At 43.8% G+C, this 13,963-nt stretch overlaps 1 protein-coding gene across 1 annotated transcript in view; it reads right to left on the reverse strand.

Annotated features, from left to right (window-relative positions):
- ADGRG6 (adhesion G protein-coupled receptor G6) overlaps positions 1 to 13,963 on the reverse strand; it is a 491,599-nt gene that overhangs the window by 227,366 nt on the left and 250,270 nt on the right. The window contains 1 exon segment of the mRNA XM_030198502.1: positions 12,595 to 12,663. Coding sequence (XP_030054362.1) covers positions 12,595 to 12,663 — 69 coding nt within the window.

A 13,963-nucleotide genomic window follows, 5' to 3' on the forward strand; every position in this document is an offset into this window, starting at 1 on the left:
TGAAGTCTACTGCAGTGCCCCCTAGGGTGTCCGGTTGGTGTCCTGGCATGTGAGGGGGACCAGTGCACTATGAATGCTGGCTCCTCCCACGACCAAATGACTTTTGGATTTGGTCGTTTTTGAGATGGGCGTCCTCGGTTTCCATTATGGGTGAAAACTGGAGACAACCATCTCTAAGTTCGCCCATCTCGACATTTAGGTCGACCATCTATAAAGTTGACCTAAATGTTGAGATTTGGGCGTCCCCGACTGCATTGTCGAAACGCCCATCTTGTCTCGATAATACGGGTTTCCCCTTCGCGGCGCCGTCCTTACAGATGGGCGCTCTTAGAGATGGTCATCCCCATTCGATTATTCCCCTCCACGGGTCCAAAGGTGTGCTAGTGTTTTTAGAGCATCTCTAGCGTTTAACGCATACTTATCATTACTGCACAATACAAATGCTAGCACACCTTCATGCAACAGTGGCAACTGGTATTTAAAAAGCCTTTGAGAACAAAATCAGAAGCCCTGCAGTGCACCCCCAAGACTCCTCTGGTTACAGAGGTTAATGTATTTGAGTTTAAAAATGGTTTGGGCAAATTCCTGGTGGAAAAGTCCATAGTCTGTTATTGAGGCAGACATCAGAAGCAACTGCTTGCCCTAGCATTTGTAGTATGGAGTGTTGCCACAATTTGGGTTTCTGCCAGGTACTTGTGACCTGGCTTGGCCACTGTTTAGAAAACAGGATACTGGGCTAGATGGACCATAGGTCTGACCCAGTGTGGCTACTCTTATGTTATGCTCTATTGGGCCAGTGGCTCCCATACCTACATTCCCCAGCCCTATAAATAGGAGCTGCTGCCACATACAGTGCATCTTTTTAGTTAGCAGCTCTTAAACAAACAAAAAAAAAAAGTAGCTACTCCTTCAGAGTTGTTGCTGTTCTAATCACTGATTACAGAAACAGGCCCTCAAAGTCCTTTTTTTCACATGCTTGTTTTGGCTCTTTTAATATTGATGATCTACTTTACACAGTTTTGCATCGCAGCAGCTCATTGATGGCAAATTTAAATACACTTTCACATTATTACAAAGAGTATTTTTGTAAACTGACTTTCAGGCTTATTTTCGAAAGTGATCGCTGGCCATTTCCCGACATAAATTGGGAGATGGCTGGCGATCTCTCAAAAGCGGCGAAATCGGTATAATGGAAAGCGACTTTTTTGACAGCATCGCCGCTTTCCCGTTCCCTCGCCGGTGAAAGTTCAGGGGGCTTGTCGGCGGCTAAGTGAAGGCGGGACATGGACGGGCATGGGTGTGGCTACCAGATGGCCGGCTTTCGCGGATAATGGAAAAAAAAGCGGCGTTAAGCAGTATTTTACCGGGTTTACTTGGTCCTTTTATTTTCACGACCAAGCCTCAAAAAGGTGCCCCAACTCACCAGCTGACCACTGGAGGGAATGGGGGATGACCTCCCCATAGTCCCCCAGTGGTCACCAACCCCCTCCCACACTAAAAAAATAAAAATAAAGCACTTTTTTGCCAGCCTCTATGCCAGCCTCAAATGTGATACCCAGCACCCTGACAGCAGTATGCAAGTCCCTGGAACAGTTTTTAATGGGTGCAGTGCACTTCAGGCAGGCAGACCCAGGTCCATCCCCCCCCCTACCTGTTACACTTGTGGTGCTAAGTGTTGAGCCCTCCAACCCCCCCCCCCAAAACCCACTGTACCCACATGTAAGTGCCCCCCTTCACCCATAAGGACTATGGTAATGGTGTAGAGGTGTGGGGAGTGGGTTTAGGGGGGATTTGGGGGGCTCAGCACCCAAGGTAAGGGAGCTATGCACCTGGGAGCTTTTTTTGTATTTTTTAAAAATTTTTAGAAGTGCCCCAAAGGGTGCCAGGTTGGTGTCCTGGCATGTCAGGGGGACCAGTGCACTACAAATGCTGGCTCCTCCCATGACTAAATGCCTTGGATTTTGCCGGGTTTGAGATGGCTGGCATGTTTTTCCATTGTCGCTGAAAAACAAAACCGGCGACCTCAAACCCGGCGAACTCTGGCATTTGGCCGGGCTACACCGTATTATTGGAAAAAAAGATGGCCGGCCATCTTTTTCGATAATATGGTTCCGGCCAGATCGCCGGCGAACTATTTCACCGGCGATGTTCGATTATGCCCCTCTTTGTCTGAAAAATACTGTAAAATGCCTCTAATTTGGCGTTTTTGTGACTTTACAGGTATTTTACACCATGGGACATCTCAAAAAGGCAAAAAAAAAAAAAGTCCATCTGCCAAAAACATCTGATTTTGGAATGACAGAATTTGGATGTCCTACACTGCAGTTCGTCCAAATAGCAAGGGGGTGTGCTGTGGGTGGGACTAGGGAGGACCCAAGATTAGGATGTCCAATAGCGAAAATCAAACGGGAAGAATGTCCAAGTCTAAAAAGAGGGATGTTTTTATTTACACCTGTTTCAGTCACGTCCAGTGTACAAAAAGGTGTTCCGATTGAGCAGCTGACCACTGGAAGGATTAGGACATGGCCCTCATGAATACCCCAGTGGTTGCTGTCCCCCTCCCTCTCCCCTGAAAATGAACCCAGAAAGGAATAACAGGCTCTATGTCAGCATTAGGTATTATCAGTGCTTTTTTTGGACAAAAAAAGGTGCCGGTACTCATTACGGGTGGGGTCACCACATATGGCTCCACCCCTATGATAGCCACACCCACGTTAGCCACACCCCTTATAACAGCTATGGCGCATATAAACAGACATCAATGAAAATATTATACTAGTATAGGAGAAAAAAATAATGTGATTTTTTTCATCAGAAATAATTTCCGGAGCTTCCTTTCCATTTATTTCTTTACTTTCCTCCTTTCTTCTTCATTTCTTGCCGTACATCCATACGTAAAAGCTGGGTCCTCCTCCATGGAATTGACTGGAGGAGGTATAACGTGGATCCACCTTTTCCCTATTTTCTCCATCCATGTGCAGTTTTTCTCCTTTCTTCTCTTTCCCTCATCTCCATCCATGTGCATCTTCTTTTTTTTCTTTCTACCCCTCCATCCATGTCCAGCACTTCTCCTCTCTCCTCCCCTCCATCCATGTCCAGCATTTCTCCTCTCTCCTCTCCTCCATCCATGTCCAGCATTTCTCCTCTCTTCCCTCCCCTGTATCCATATAAAGCAATAATTTTCTCTCCCTACAGCCCCTATGTTTAACAGGTCTGGGCTTTTGACAGTGTGTCAAAACAAGTGCAGGATTGTGCCTGAGCAATCCTTCCACACTTTTACCCTTATGATCCAAACTAATAGTGTGCCTAAATTTGAATGCTATTAGCTCTGATCATAAGGGCGTTATAACCCCACTGTTCCAGTGCTATTTTTAGAGCACTGTTTGGAACAGTGCTTCCCCAGTTAAAATGAGGTTCTGGCCTTGCACAAGAGGTTACAAGAAGAGGGAGAAAGGCCACAAAACTGCAACGTACTGAAAATTAAGACATGAGCTGAGGAGAGATTAAGGGCACTGTTTACAACAGCGCAATAGCTTTTTAGCACACACTAACCATGTAGATGCCCATAGTATTCTTATGGGCATCTACATGGTTAGCATGTGTTAATTTTTAGCACTAAAAACGCTAGCGTGCCTTTTTAAACAAGGTCCTAAGAAAACACATCCCCTGAGCTCCACAGAAGTCTCTGACCTGATCCCGCACAACAGAAGCAGGAAGGCAACTGCAAGCAATGACCAGTTGGACTCCATTGGATAGCATCACCCGTCAGTCAAAATTACTGCACCTGCCTCTTTTTGAAAGACCCTAGCATCCCTAAAATATTAGCAAGAACCTCTACCTCACTATCATATAGTGGTTATGTATGTTTCATTAGTTTTAAAATACCACCTTTCATTAGACAACAGCAAAGCAAAGCACAAAAAGTCAACTTTAAAAAAAAAGCAGGCAAGAAAACGAACTACATGTGACAGTAAAGCACACAGGAAGAGATGGGAGAGGAAAGTAGATAGGCATAAATGAAAAGGACAAAGAAGTCAGATATAAGACGCTACTGGCCCATTTTAATACACAAGCTATAGATAAGACTGTGGATAGCAACTTAAACATTTAGGATAGTACGGCCAAACTCTTCACAAAGGATGCTATACAGATTACAGAAAATAAAGTAAACCCCAGTGAAGACTCCACATGATTCCCCGTCTCCAGCTTCCTTATTAATCAGCACACCACAGACGATCCCACTCTCTGATTACAAAACAAAATGTTATCTCCTCGCCACCCCCTGCGTTCTTCCCTCGGGTACTCACATATCACTGCGAATCTTCTTGAGCACCACCACCTCCCCAGTGACTTTATTTTTAGCTTTATACACCACCCCGTAGGTGCCCTCGCCAATTTTCTCCAAGTTCTGGAAGTTCTCCATGGCAGAGATGGGGGGATGGGGGGATGGGGGCAGGGCGCATGCGCGCTATCACCGTCGGTCCATTCGCTTTTCCTGCCTTATGGCGCAAGCTCCCACTCCACACTCCGCTACTGGATGACCCAAACCTCCTTGGGTCGACCCAAGCTCCACGCGATCCTTTCATTCTCACACTTTGCCTTGCTTACATCATCCGTCAAGGACTGAGCTCTGAGAGGAAGTGCAGGACTCACCGGGGGCAAAACAAAGGTGCCGGTACACCGTACCATTGCGTACCGGCACAAAAAAAAAGCACTTGGTATTATGAACATTCTGAACAAAGCAGAAAGCAGGTCTGAGGAGTAGCCTAGTGGTCAGTGCAGTGGACTGTAACACAGGGGACCCAGGTTCAATTATCAATTCAGCGGTCTTTTTTTTTTACACTTTAAACTGTGAGCCCTCCAGAAACAAACATATACTTACTGTACCTAAAGCCTGAAGGCTATTGAGGTGGTGTACAATCAGGTACAGTAGGTATTTCTCTGTTTCTGGAGGGCTCAGCATTTAAAATAAAAGAGTTGCAGGGGGATATGAACCTGGGTTCCCTGGTTTACAGTCCACTGCGCTGACCACTAGGCTTACCCTCTGCTCTGCAAGGAAGTCTGTGTAGCCATTTCTGTAAAAATGCTGCCAGACAGACGTCTTTGTCCCTGGATTTTTTGCATTCATAAGTTGGACGTTTCAGTTTGTAAAATGGCTGTTCACATATTTTTGAACAGAAAACCACAATGTATTTCCTGTTCGAAAATGGCTATGAAATGGACAGGCTTTTTTGGACATTATGAGCAGGATGTGCCAGTTCTGACTTGGATAGCCTTTTGAAAATGCCCCTGTATTTGCACTCTTTTGCAAAGTCACATCATATTTTGCTAACAATTAATATACTCCAACATCATTAGCATGCATAATTTGCCACAGGGCTATTTTCATGCAATAGGCCTGTAGCAAACAACACATGCTAATGGCATTAGGACATGTTTTCTCTTGGTAAATCATCCCACTGATTTATTCCATTATACTGCAATACATATGAAATGCTTAAATCATCTATTTTTATGATTTTAATCTTATTCCAAGGGTTCAACCTGACAAACCCCAATAAATGTTTTCAAAGCATTTTAAATCTTTTTTTCCTTATATTTTTGTAAATATGTGACCCATGAAAGCCAAAATTTGCTTGCAGTATCTTTTTGGTCTCCAAGTTTTTAACTTGCCTATGAATAGTGACACCAAGGGAAAAGATGGGGAAAATTGTGAAGTTTAGTAGAATAATTTTCAACTTTTGCTTGTTTGGGACTCAATTAAAAAAAAAAAGAAATGTAATTGTGTCTAGAAATTGCCTACATTCAATTTCATTTTTTTGGTACAAATTGACATACATGACAACAAAAACCTATGTTAATCTAGCAGGCTAAAGAAAACAGCTTGTCAACACGTTTGAAAATGAAAGATTGTGACCAGCAGACTAAAAGTCTCTTGTGGCTCAAATACCTCAGGAAAAACCAATAGCTGCAGCAACTATGTCAACAAAAACCATACTATTAAATAGACCTGGCATTCTGCCTGTACTCATGGATATCAAGCTCTTATTAAAAAAAAATCTATAGATCAAATGTCATAGAAAGCTTTTGTCGTCAGAATACTTCTCTTGAAAACTGTGCCAGGACAAATATTAGAATAAGTTTTAAATGGTGACATGGTGACTCATGATTAAAAGTCAGTGAAAAGGAGTTTTCAAACAAAAATCTGGTGGAGAAAGGCAGAGGCCGTGCAATATAGAAGGGGACAGAATCAGATGGGACTGTACTGTCAACTGGTATTAAGCCTTACAACTGAATTAAGACATGTTTGTTAAACAGCTGGTTTATATAAGCAAAAGGCATCCTTGTGCCATTTAACTTCTGGGCTGAAGCCCAGTTGCATCATGGGCTATGCTAGCAATTACAGTAAAAGACATGTCAAAATTAGGAGAGCTTAGCACTGAAAAGTCTAATAAAACTGGGAAGGGAAAGGGTCCTGATAATCAAGGGCATAGCCAGACCTGCCATTTTAGGTGGGCCCAGAGTTAACCTGGGTGAGTCCTTCCCACCCCCACCCCCATACATATATACCAATATAGTTTTTTGAATCTTTCCCTCTGCCCCTGCATCCATCTCTCCCTCCCTCCCTCCCTCCCTCCCTCTCCCCTTCCATCACCTCAAGTCTTCATGTTCCTCCCTTTTCTCTGTCCCAGTTCTGGCATCTGCCCCTTCCCCCCGCCTGTGGCTCGGCATCTGTCCATCTCTCTCTGAATCTCCACCCCCAGCCTACCTCAGAGCCATCACCAAAGGCGACTCCTATAAGTAACCTGCGCTGGCCCTGCAGGCTACTCTCTACCGCATCCCACCCTTGATGAAGTTACTTCCTGTTTCTTCACTGGTGGGGTCGTGGTAGAGGGAAGCCTGTAGGGCTGGCACAGGTTGCCAATAGGAATCACCTCTGACAACAGCTCTGAGATAGACTGGGGGCGGAGGGGGATTCAGAGAGAGAGAGGGTTAGATGATGGGCCAGGAGCAGAGAAGAGGGAGAGAGGGGAGTGAGGCGCCACCATTGAAAGGTTTTGGGGGCCCCATGGGCCACTAGACTGAGTAAGCCTGAGGTAAGAATGAGTGGGCCTGTGCCCACCCAGAGCTATGACACTGCCTGATATGCTTGAAGCCTAGTTGCAAAGTGCATACTAAAACAACCCTACTGAACAAAATTAGCATGATGGAAGCATGCACATAAGATGCACGTACCTTGTACTTGCTTCTATATATGAGCAGCTGAGCAGAGTAAAATAGAATACATTCTTATGAAAATCAAATGTATGCTGTTTTCGTCCTCTAACCTATAGACAGTTCCAGAAATGCCTCTTTTTTAAGCTGATCCCAACTATGTGTGCTATGGAAGCTCATGGGCACTTTTAGCTGGACAGGGGAGGGCAATTTTCGGACAGGCCAACTTGACCCAGTTAAGGAGTAAATTTTATAAACTTTAGGCACTGTTCCCCCATATAAAAGCTGTTTTTTTTGTGTGTAAATTGGCATATAAATGCAAGTACTCATCTTGAAAAAGGCACTAGTTGTATATATATACAGTGCAATCTGCTTAAGTGCAAGGGTCTGGGACCAAAGAAATACATGCAGTTAACCGGAGCGTGCACTTAACCATTGTGACCCAAAGACATCTGATAAACATATGTACAGTACTGTTTATTATACGTACAATATACAGTCTCTGTTAACTGATGTTATACAGTCTCCGTTAACTGACGTTAGGCTTACTTGAAGTAATCAGTCATAGTTCTCTATACACTCTTGTGTCTGTGAGTTCCATAGACTACGTCTGCCAGACGGTAAAAACTGTCATAGCACTGACATCCAGTGGCCTCCAGATAGGCCTGCATGGTGTTCAGACTCTCCAGCGCTCTTGCAAAACTGACAGGAGGTTGTTGAATTTCGTCAGCATGTGCCTTGCTGCTCATTTCATTATCTGTTTTATCATCAGCCGTTGCCTGCGTGTAGGCGCATATCTGGACATCAGTGCTGTCGTCAGCTGTTTGTAGATCGTAATCGACAGCTACGTAGTGATGAAACTCCTCTTCAGTAACACCGGCTGGGATGTCAATAGCCTGTTCATCTGACGTGTTTGCAACAGCTGCATCTGTTTCATCCCTCTCGACATCCCTAACAAAGCTTGCCCGCTTGTAGCAGTTTACAATGGTTGCCTGTGTAACATGATTCCAGGTTTCTTTCTGCATATGTAGGGAATCCAACTGTGATAGATTATGAGCCAGTTCAACAGCACGTCTGGTCATCCATAACGTTCATCAGACGACGTAGCACAAGAGCCCAATAATGTTGTTTGATATTGGCTATTATGCCCTGATCCATAGGTTGGATCAGAGAGGTAGTGTTTGGTGGCAGGAAGACCACCTTGACGTTAGACAGCCTGACATCATCACTGTGTGCAGCACAATTATCACAAAGCAACAAAATCTGACACTTTTGTGCCTGCATTCTAGTGTCTAACTTCTTTAGCAACTGCTTCCAAATTTCCCCAGTCATCCATTAATTTGCGTTAGCCTCATATGACACAGGAAGTCGCTTAACATTCTTGAAGCAAAGGCGTTGTTTGCTCTTTCCAGCGACAAGTGGTTCCAACTTATCACTCCCATCCATATTGCAGCAAAGGAGGATTGTCAGTCGGTCTTTCGATGTTCTACTTCCTGAAGTTTTGGCTTGTTTGAATGCAAGTGTTCCATCAGGAATCGCTCGCCAGTAGAGACCATTTTCATCAGCATTGAAAATGTCACGAGATGCAAACTCATTCAAGATGGTAGGAAGACCTGAACAACCCAATTTTCAGCACCAAAGTTGAATACATTAGCTGCATGGACACCTGAACGTGGAGTTCCTCAGGGATCTCCCCTTTCACCGACCATATTCAACCTAATGATGACACCTCTGGCCAAACTACTATCTAACCAAAACCTCAATCCTTACATTTATGCTGATGACGTAACGATCTAAATCCCATTCAATCAAGACCTAAAAGAAATTTCCAATGACATCAACCAAAGCCTCCACATCATGCACTCCTGGGCAGATGCCTTTCAGTTAAAACTCAATGCAGAAAAAACCCAATGCCTAGTGCTTACCTCTCAACACAATACGAGCAAATTCACCACAATCAACACACCAAAATTAAACCTACCCGTCTCGGAAACCTTGAAAATTCTTGGTGTTACCATTGACCGGCACCTAACACTTGAAAATCACGTGAAAAACACAACCAAAAAGATGTTCCAATCAATGTGGAAATTAAAAAGAGTACGACCATTCTTCCCGAGGACAGTCTTCCATAATCTGGTACAATCATTAGTACTCGGTCATCTAGATTACTGCAACTCACTTTACGCTGGCTGCAAAGAGCAAATACTCAAAAAAACTCCAAACAACCCAGAACACGGCAGCCAGACTCATATTTGGAAAACCAAAATACGAGAGTGCAAAACCCTTACGAGAGAAGCTGCACTGTCTCCCACTCAAAGAACGCATCACGTTCAAAGTATGCATCTTAGTACATAAGATTATCCATGGTGACGCTCCAGCCTATATGTCAGACCTGATAGACCTACCATCCAGGAATGCCAAAAAATCTTCTCGCACATTCCTCAATCTTCATTTCCCCAGCTGTAAAGGTCTAAAGTACAAACGAATGCACACATCAACCTTTTCTTATATGAGTGCACAACTTTGGAACGAATTGCCACGTAACCTGAACGCGGTCTATGAATTGACCAACTTCCGGAAACTGCTAAAGACCCATCTCTTCGACAAGACCTATCACAAAGACCAAGTTATCTGAATTTTCCCACATATACCCTGAATGTAAATTAATGCCTTTTCTTTTTTTTTTCTCTGTTTGTTCTTACTATTATGTATAACATTACCATGTAACCCTTCTGTTACACCAATTGTCTACTTGCCTCACAGTCCCACTATCCATAATGTATTGTAAGCCACATTGAGCCTGCAAAGAGGTGGGAAAATGTGGGATACAAATGCAATAAATAAATAAATATTATGCTTACATTGTATTACATCTCTGTTATTTGAATTTCAGTGCTGTTAAATGTGTATATTTTTGATACTGTTTCACAGTAGTTCTATTACTAGGTTTCAATTTACTGTTTTCAAGTTTACCTCATTTATTGTGTTTATATTTATTCATGGTTATTTTACTATTGTTATGCTGTTAACAAAATTGTAAATTTTATGTTAAACTGTAGCTGCTGTACACCGCCTTGGGTGAATCTCTTCATAAAGGTGGTTAATAAATCCCAATAAATAAATAGTAGTAGTGCACGGGTAGTGGCTCCAGGTCTCTTTGGCTGCTCTGTCATCTCTTTTCTGCATCATTTGATCAGGGGTGGGAGGGAGGGAGTGCAGTGGCAGAGAAAGCAGAACTGTCCAGTACAAATCCGCACTCCTGCCCACCCTAACCCCTACATCTGCCCAGAATTCATTTCTTTCTCTCTCTCCACTGTTAAATGCCACAGCTCCAGGCCTTTTCCTACAGGCTCTGGTAGGGTGAGCTATCAGCAGCCACAGGAAGGGTGATCTCCTATATTCTTTAGCTGCTGGCAGGATAAGCTCCACCACTGGTCTAGTGTTCATATGTCTGAATATGTCTCGTCTGCAGAACTTGCAATGCACATGATCACCTTAAGGACTGCTGCAAGTTTTAAAAATGTTAGCAGCTAGAGTGGCACCCTCCTTAAAACTGGGCTTGAGGCACCTGGAGATTTCTGAAAGTTTAGCACCTACCTCATTCCCAAAATTTAGTGCCTTAGGGTAGTTGTCTAGTTTTCCTAATGGAAGGGACAGCCCTGGAAGTATTGACTCATTCAAACCATTTTCATCAAGACAAAACCTAAGCCACAAATACAGTAAAGTCTCAATTATCTGATGTAAACGGAACCGACCCGTTGTCGGATAAATGAAAATTCGGATAACACAGAAAACAATGGTGACCCCTCAAAAAAATGCATAAACAAAGGCTGTAAAAGCAGGGTCTTGGATCTGAAACAAATTGTCTCAGGTGCACAACTTCCCTCTGTGCTATGCTGGAAAACAGAAAGAGACGCAATAATGTCACCGGGGGGGGGGGGGGTCTGTCGGATATGCTGGATGTCAGATTAGCGAAGGCCGAGACTGTAAAAACTGTGCTTTGAGTGACTGTTTTCTTCTTCACATGAAAGATAGAGTGATTAAGTGTAGTTAGTTCTTTGAGTATGCATGGTTGTCAGGACCCTTTATTCTGCTCTTACTGCTACTGGAGTTTTTTCATTTTGCCGCTCCCTAGAAGCTGACAACCTAGTCTGCTTAATATTTAAGTCCAACCTGCATCAGGGTGCTTAGTACTGGCTGGCCACTCCTTAGTCTGACTCCAGTATGTCTATTGCTGAACCTCACTTCAAGAGTCCAAATGACAGTAATCTTTCTTCTTAGTATAGGCATAATAACAATATTTTACAGTAGGTGTCACTCTGGTGGTTCAACATTCAAAATATCTCCTTATGCGTCTGGAAAAATACTTTGTGAAAACAGGCTCTGTAATCTCAATGGCACATTTAAATGTACCTTCTAGTTGAGTCAAATGAAAGCAATGCGTTTGTATTCAAATTAAATTCAATTTGCTATAGCACAGAAACTTGCTCAAATGGTAAATAGAACAGAATATAAAATGTCATCCCCACATACACATTTAAAAAATTACATACTTTTCCTCAGGTAAAACGCTTGCTCATGTAGCAATCTCAGGACCTAAAACATGAATCATGCAGCTAGCAGCAGAGGGCTGCCAAACAAGAAAATGCTCACCGCCACTGCATACGTGTCGAAATCTGTTTCAGTTGTTGAACCCAAGCCATGCTGCTAATTAAATTCCCCCTATAATCTGGAACAATAGTCAATGACAACCCTGCACATGTTGAAATAAACAGTCTATTGTAGCATCACTTCATTTTACATCTTTGGCACTGCGTAAAGGACATTAGCTGCTCACTGTGTTTCAGAAAGGTGGAAGGTTTGATCTCGAGGTCTGCAGCAACCTGTGTCAGCATAAATTACCTATCAGCATGGAACACTTAAGGCTCCCCCCTCAACCCCCCCCCCCACACACACACACATAGGATTAGTCAATGAAAAATCACCCTGGACAGTCTGAAAGGGGATGACAACTCCACACTCACTGTAGGCTCTCTCACAAAGTCTAGTCGTATTTGCTTATTTGCAGCTTCAATTTTAGCTTACGTCTTCTATTTAACAAAAATAAACAGATCCATTCCATCTTATGAATTAACTATCTTTATTTTTTCAGTGAGCAGGTGTGAGTGTATTTTTACAATATTTCTGTAGGCAACATATCACTCGTGGTGAGGCTTATTTATTTAACAAACAGGGAAGCCTACAGAATTAAAGAGAAGCTAATCTTCTAATTATAAACAGCAGTTTTTAAAACCTGAAAGAAATACCTGGCATGAACAGCATTGCTCCAGATGTCATATTTGGCAAACCTGCAGCGGAAAGGATATATTTGCTTCCTACCTTCACAAAGTCCTCCCAGGTTTTCACAGCTTGTTGGTTCTTTGGTGGGTTGGCTAGCCAGAGATGTACCTTGACAATCAAGAAAAGAAATCATGTTAGGAAATCACAGTTGGCAGTCAGTCAAGTTCATTTTAGGATAAACGGGCAATTCCATTCTTATACCTTTGAAATGCAAGGTGGCACCAATGGTTCTCATCATGTCATTGCACGAAACACATTGAAGAACAGAACAGTGGCAAGGAACCATTTCAGGCTCATTGATCTAAGATACGATTTGGATGTGAGGAAATGCATTTGTGCTGGTGAATAATTGTGTTTCAAGTAAATTTTAGAGCTATTTAGTTTTTGTAACTCTAAGGTCTGTTCTAGGTACTGATACCTAGCTGACAGAGCACTACAAATTGTAATTAGGAGTTGTTCACAAAGCACAAACTCAGCTCCATTTCGGGAAGGGAATGAATTTCCTAGAAGTCACTAACAGGGCCATTAGAAGGGAAGGCAGGACCAGGGCCGCCGAGAGGGGGGGACAGGGGGCACAAAATTCCCGGGGCCCGGGCCTCCAAGGGAGGGCCCGGCGCCATAGTCCCACCCGCCACCGGGCCCCTTCCACCCGAACCCCCGCCAGCAGAAGTGCTGTCTTCTGACTCCAGCGTGCGTGGCCCACACAGACGCGCTCCTCTCAGCTGATCTTCGCTGTACTCTGCAGGGCTTCTGTGCATCTGACGTCCTGCACGTGCAGGACGTCAGACGCACAGAAGCCCTGCAGAGTACAGCGAAGATCAGCTGAGAGGAATGCATCTGTGTGGGCTGCGCACGCCGGAGTCAGAAGACAGCACTTCTGCTGGTGGGGGTTCAGGTGGAAGGGGCCCGGCCCGGTGGCGGGTGGGACTGTGGCGCCAGGCCCCCTGGGGGGGCGACAACCTGGGGGGGGCAGTGGGGGCGGGGCCCGGGGCGCCCTTGTCCCGGGCCCGGCCCAGTCTCTCGGCAGCCCTAGGCAAGACTACAAAGCCATATTGAGGGTTTGCCACTGCTCTTTCTACAGTGGTTCAAGTAAACTTCCGTGAAGCAATATAAGAGGTGGATTTCCCTCTGTGGGAGGGTACAGGCCCACTCCTACTTCTCTCCAATTTAAATAAAAAAAGCACAGTAGATAAAAGAGATACAAAAAGAGAAGACTATTAAAGAAGCATAACAGAGATTCTCAGCTGTCCCCGCCACAGTCATCCATAGCCAACAAAACAAAGCAAAACTAATAATAAATAAATAGATAATAATAATAATAATAATAAAGGGTATTAAGAGCTTGTTATCATTTAGAAAGTGATATTTTTTTATTCCTAGGGAACAGCATTCAAGAGCGATGGAGCTT

This window comes from Microcaecilia unicolor, chromosome 3 (genome assembly GCF_901765095.1).
Source record: "Microcaecilia unicolor chromosome 3, aMicUni1.1, whole genome shotgun sequence".
Taxonomy (NCBI): Eukaryota; Metazoa; Chordata; class Amphibia; order Gymnophiona; family Siphonopidae; genus Microcaecilia; species Microcaecilia unicolor.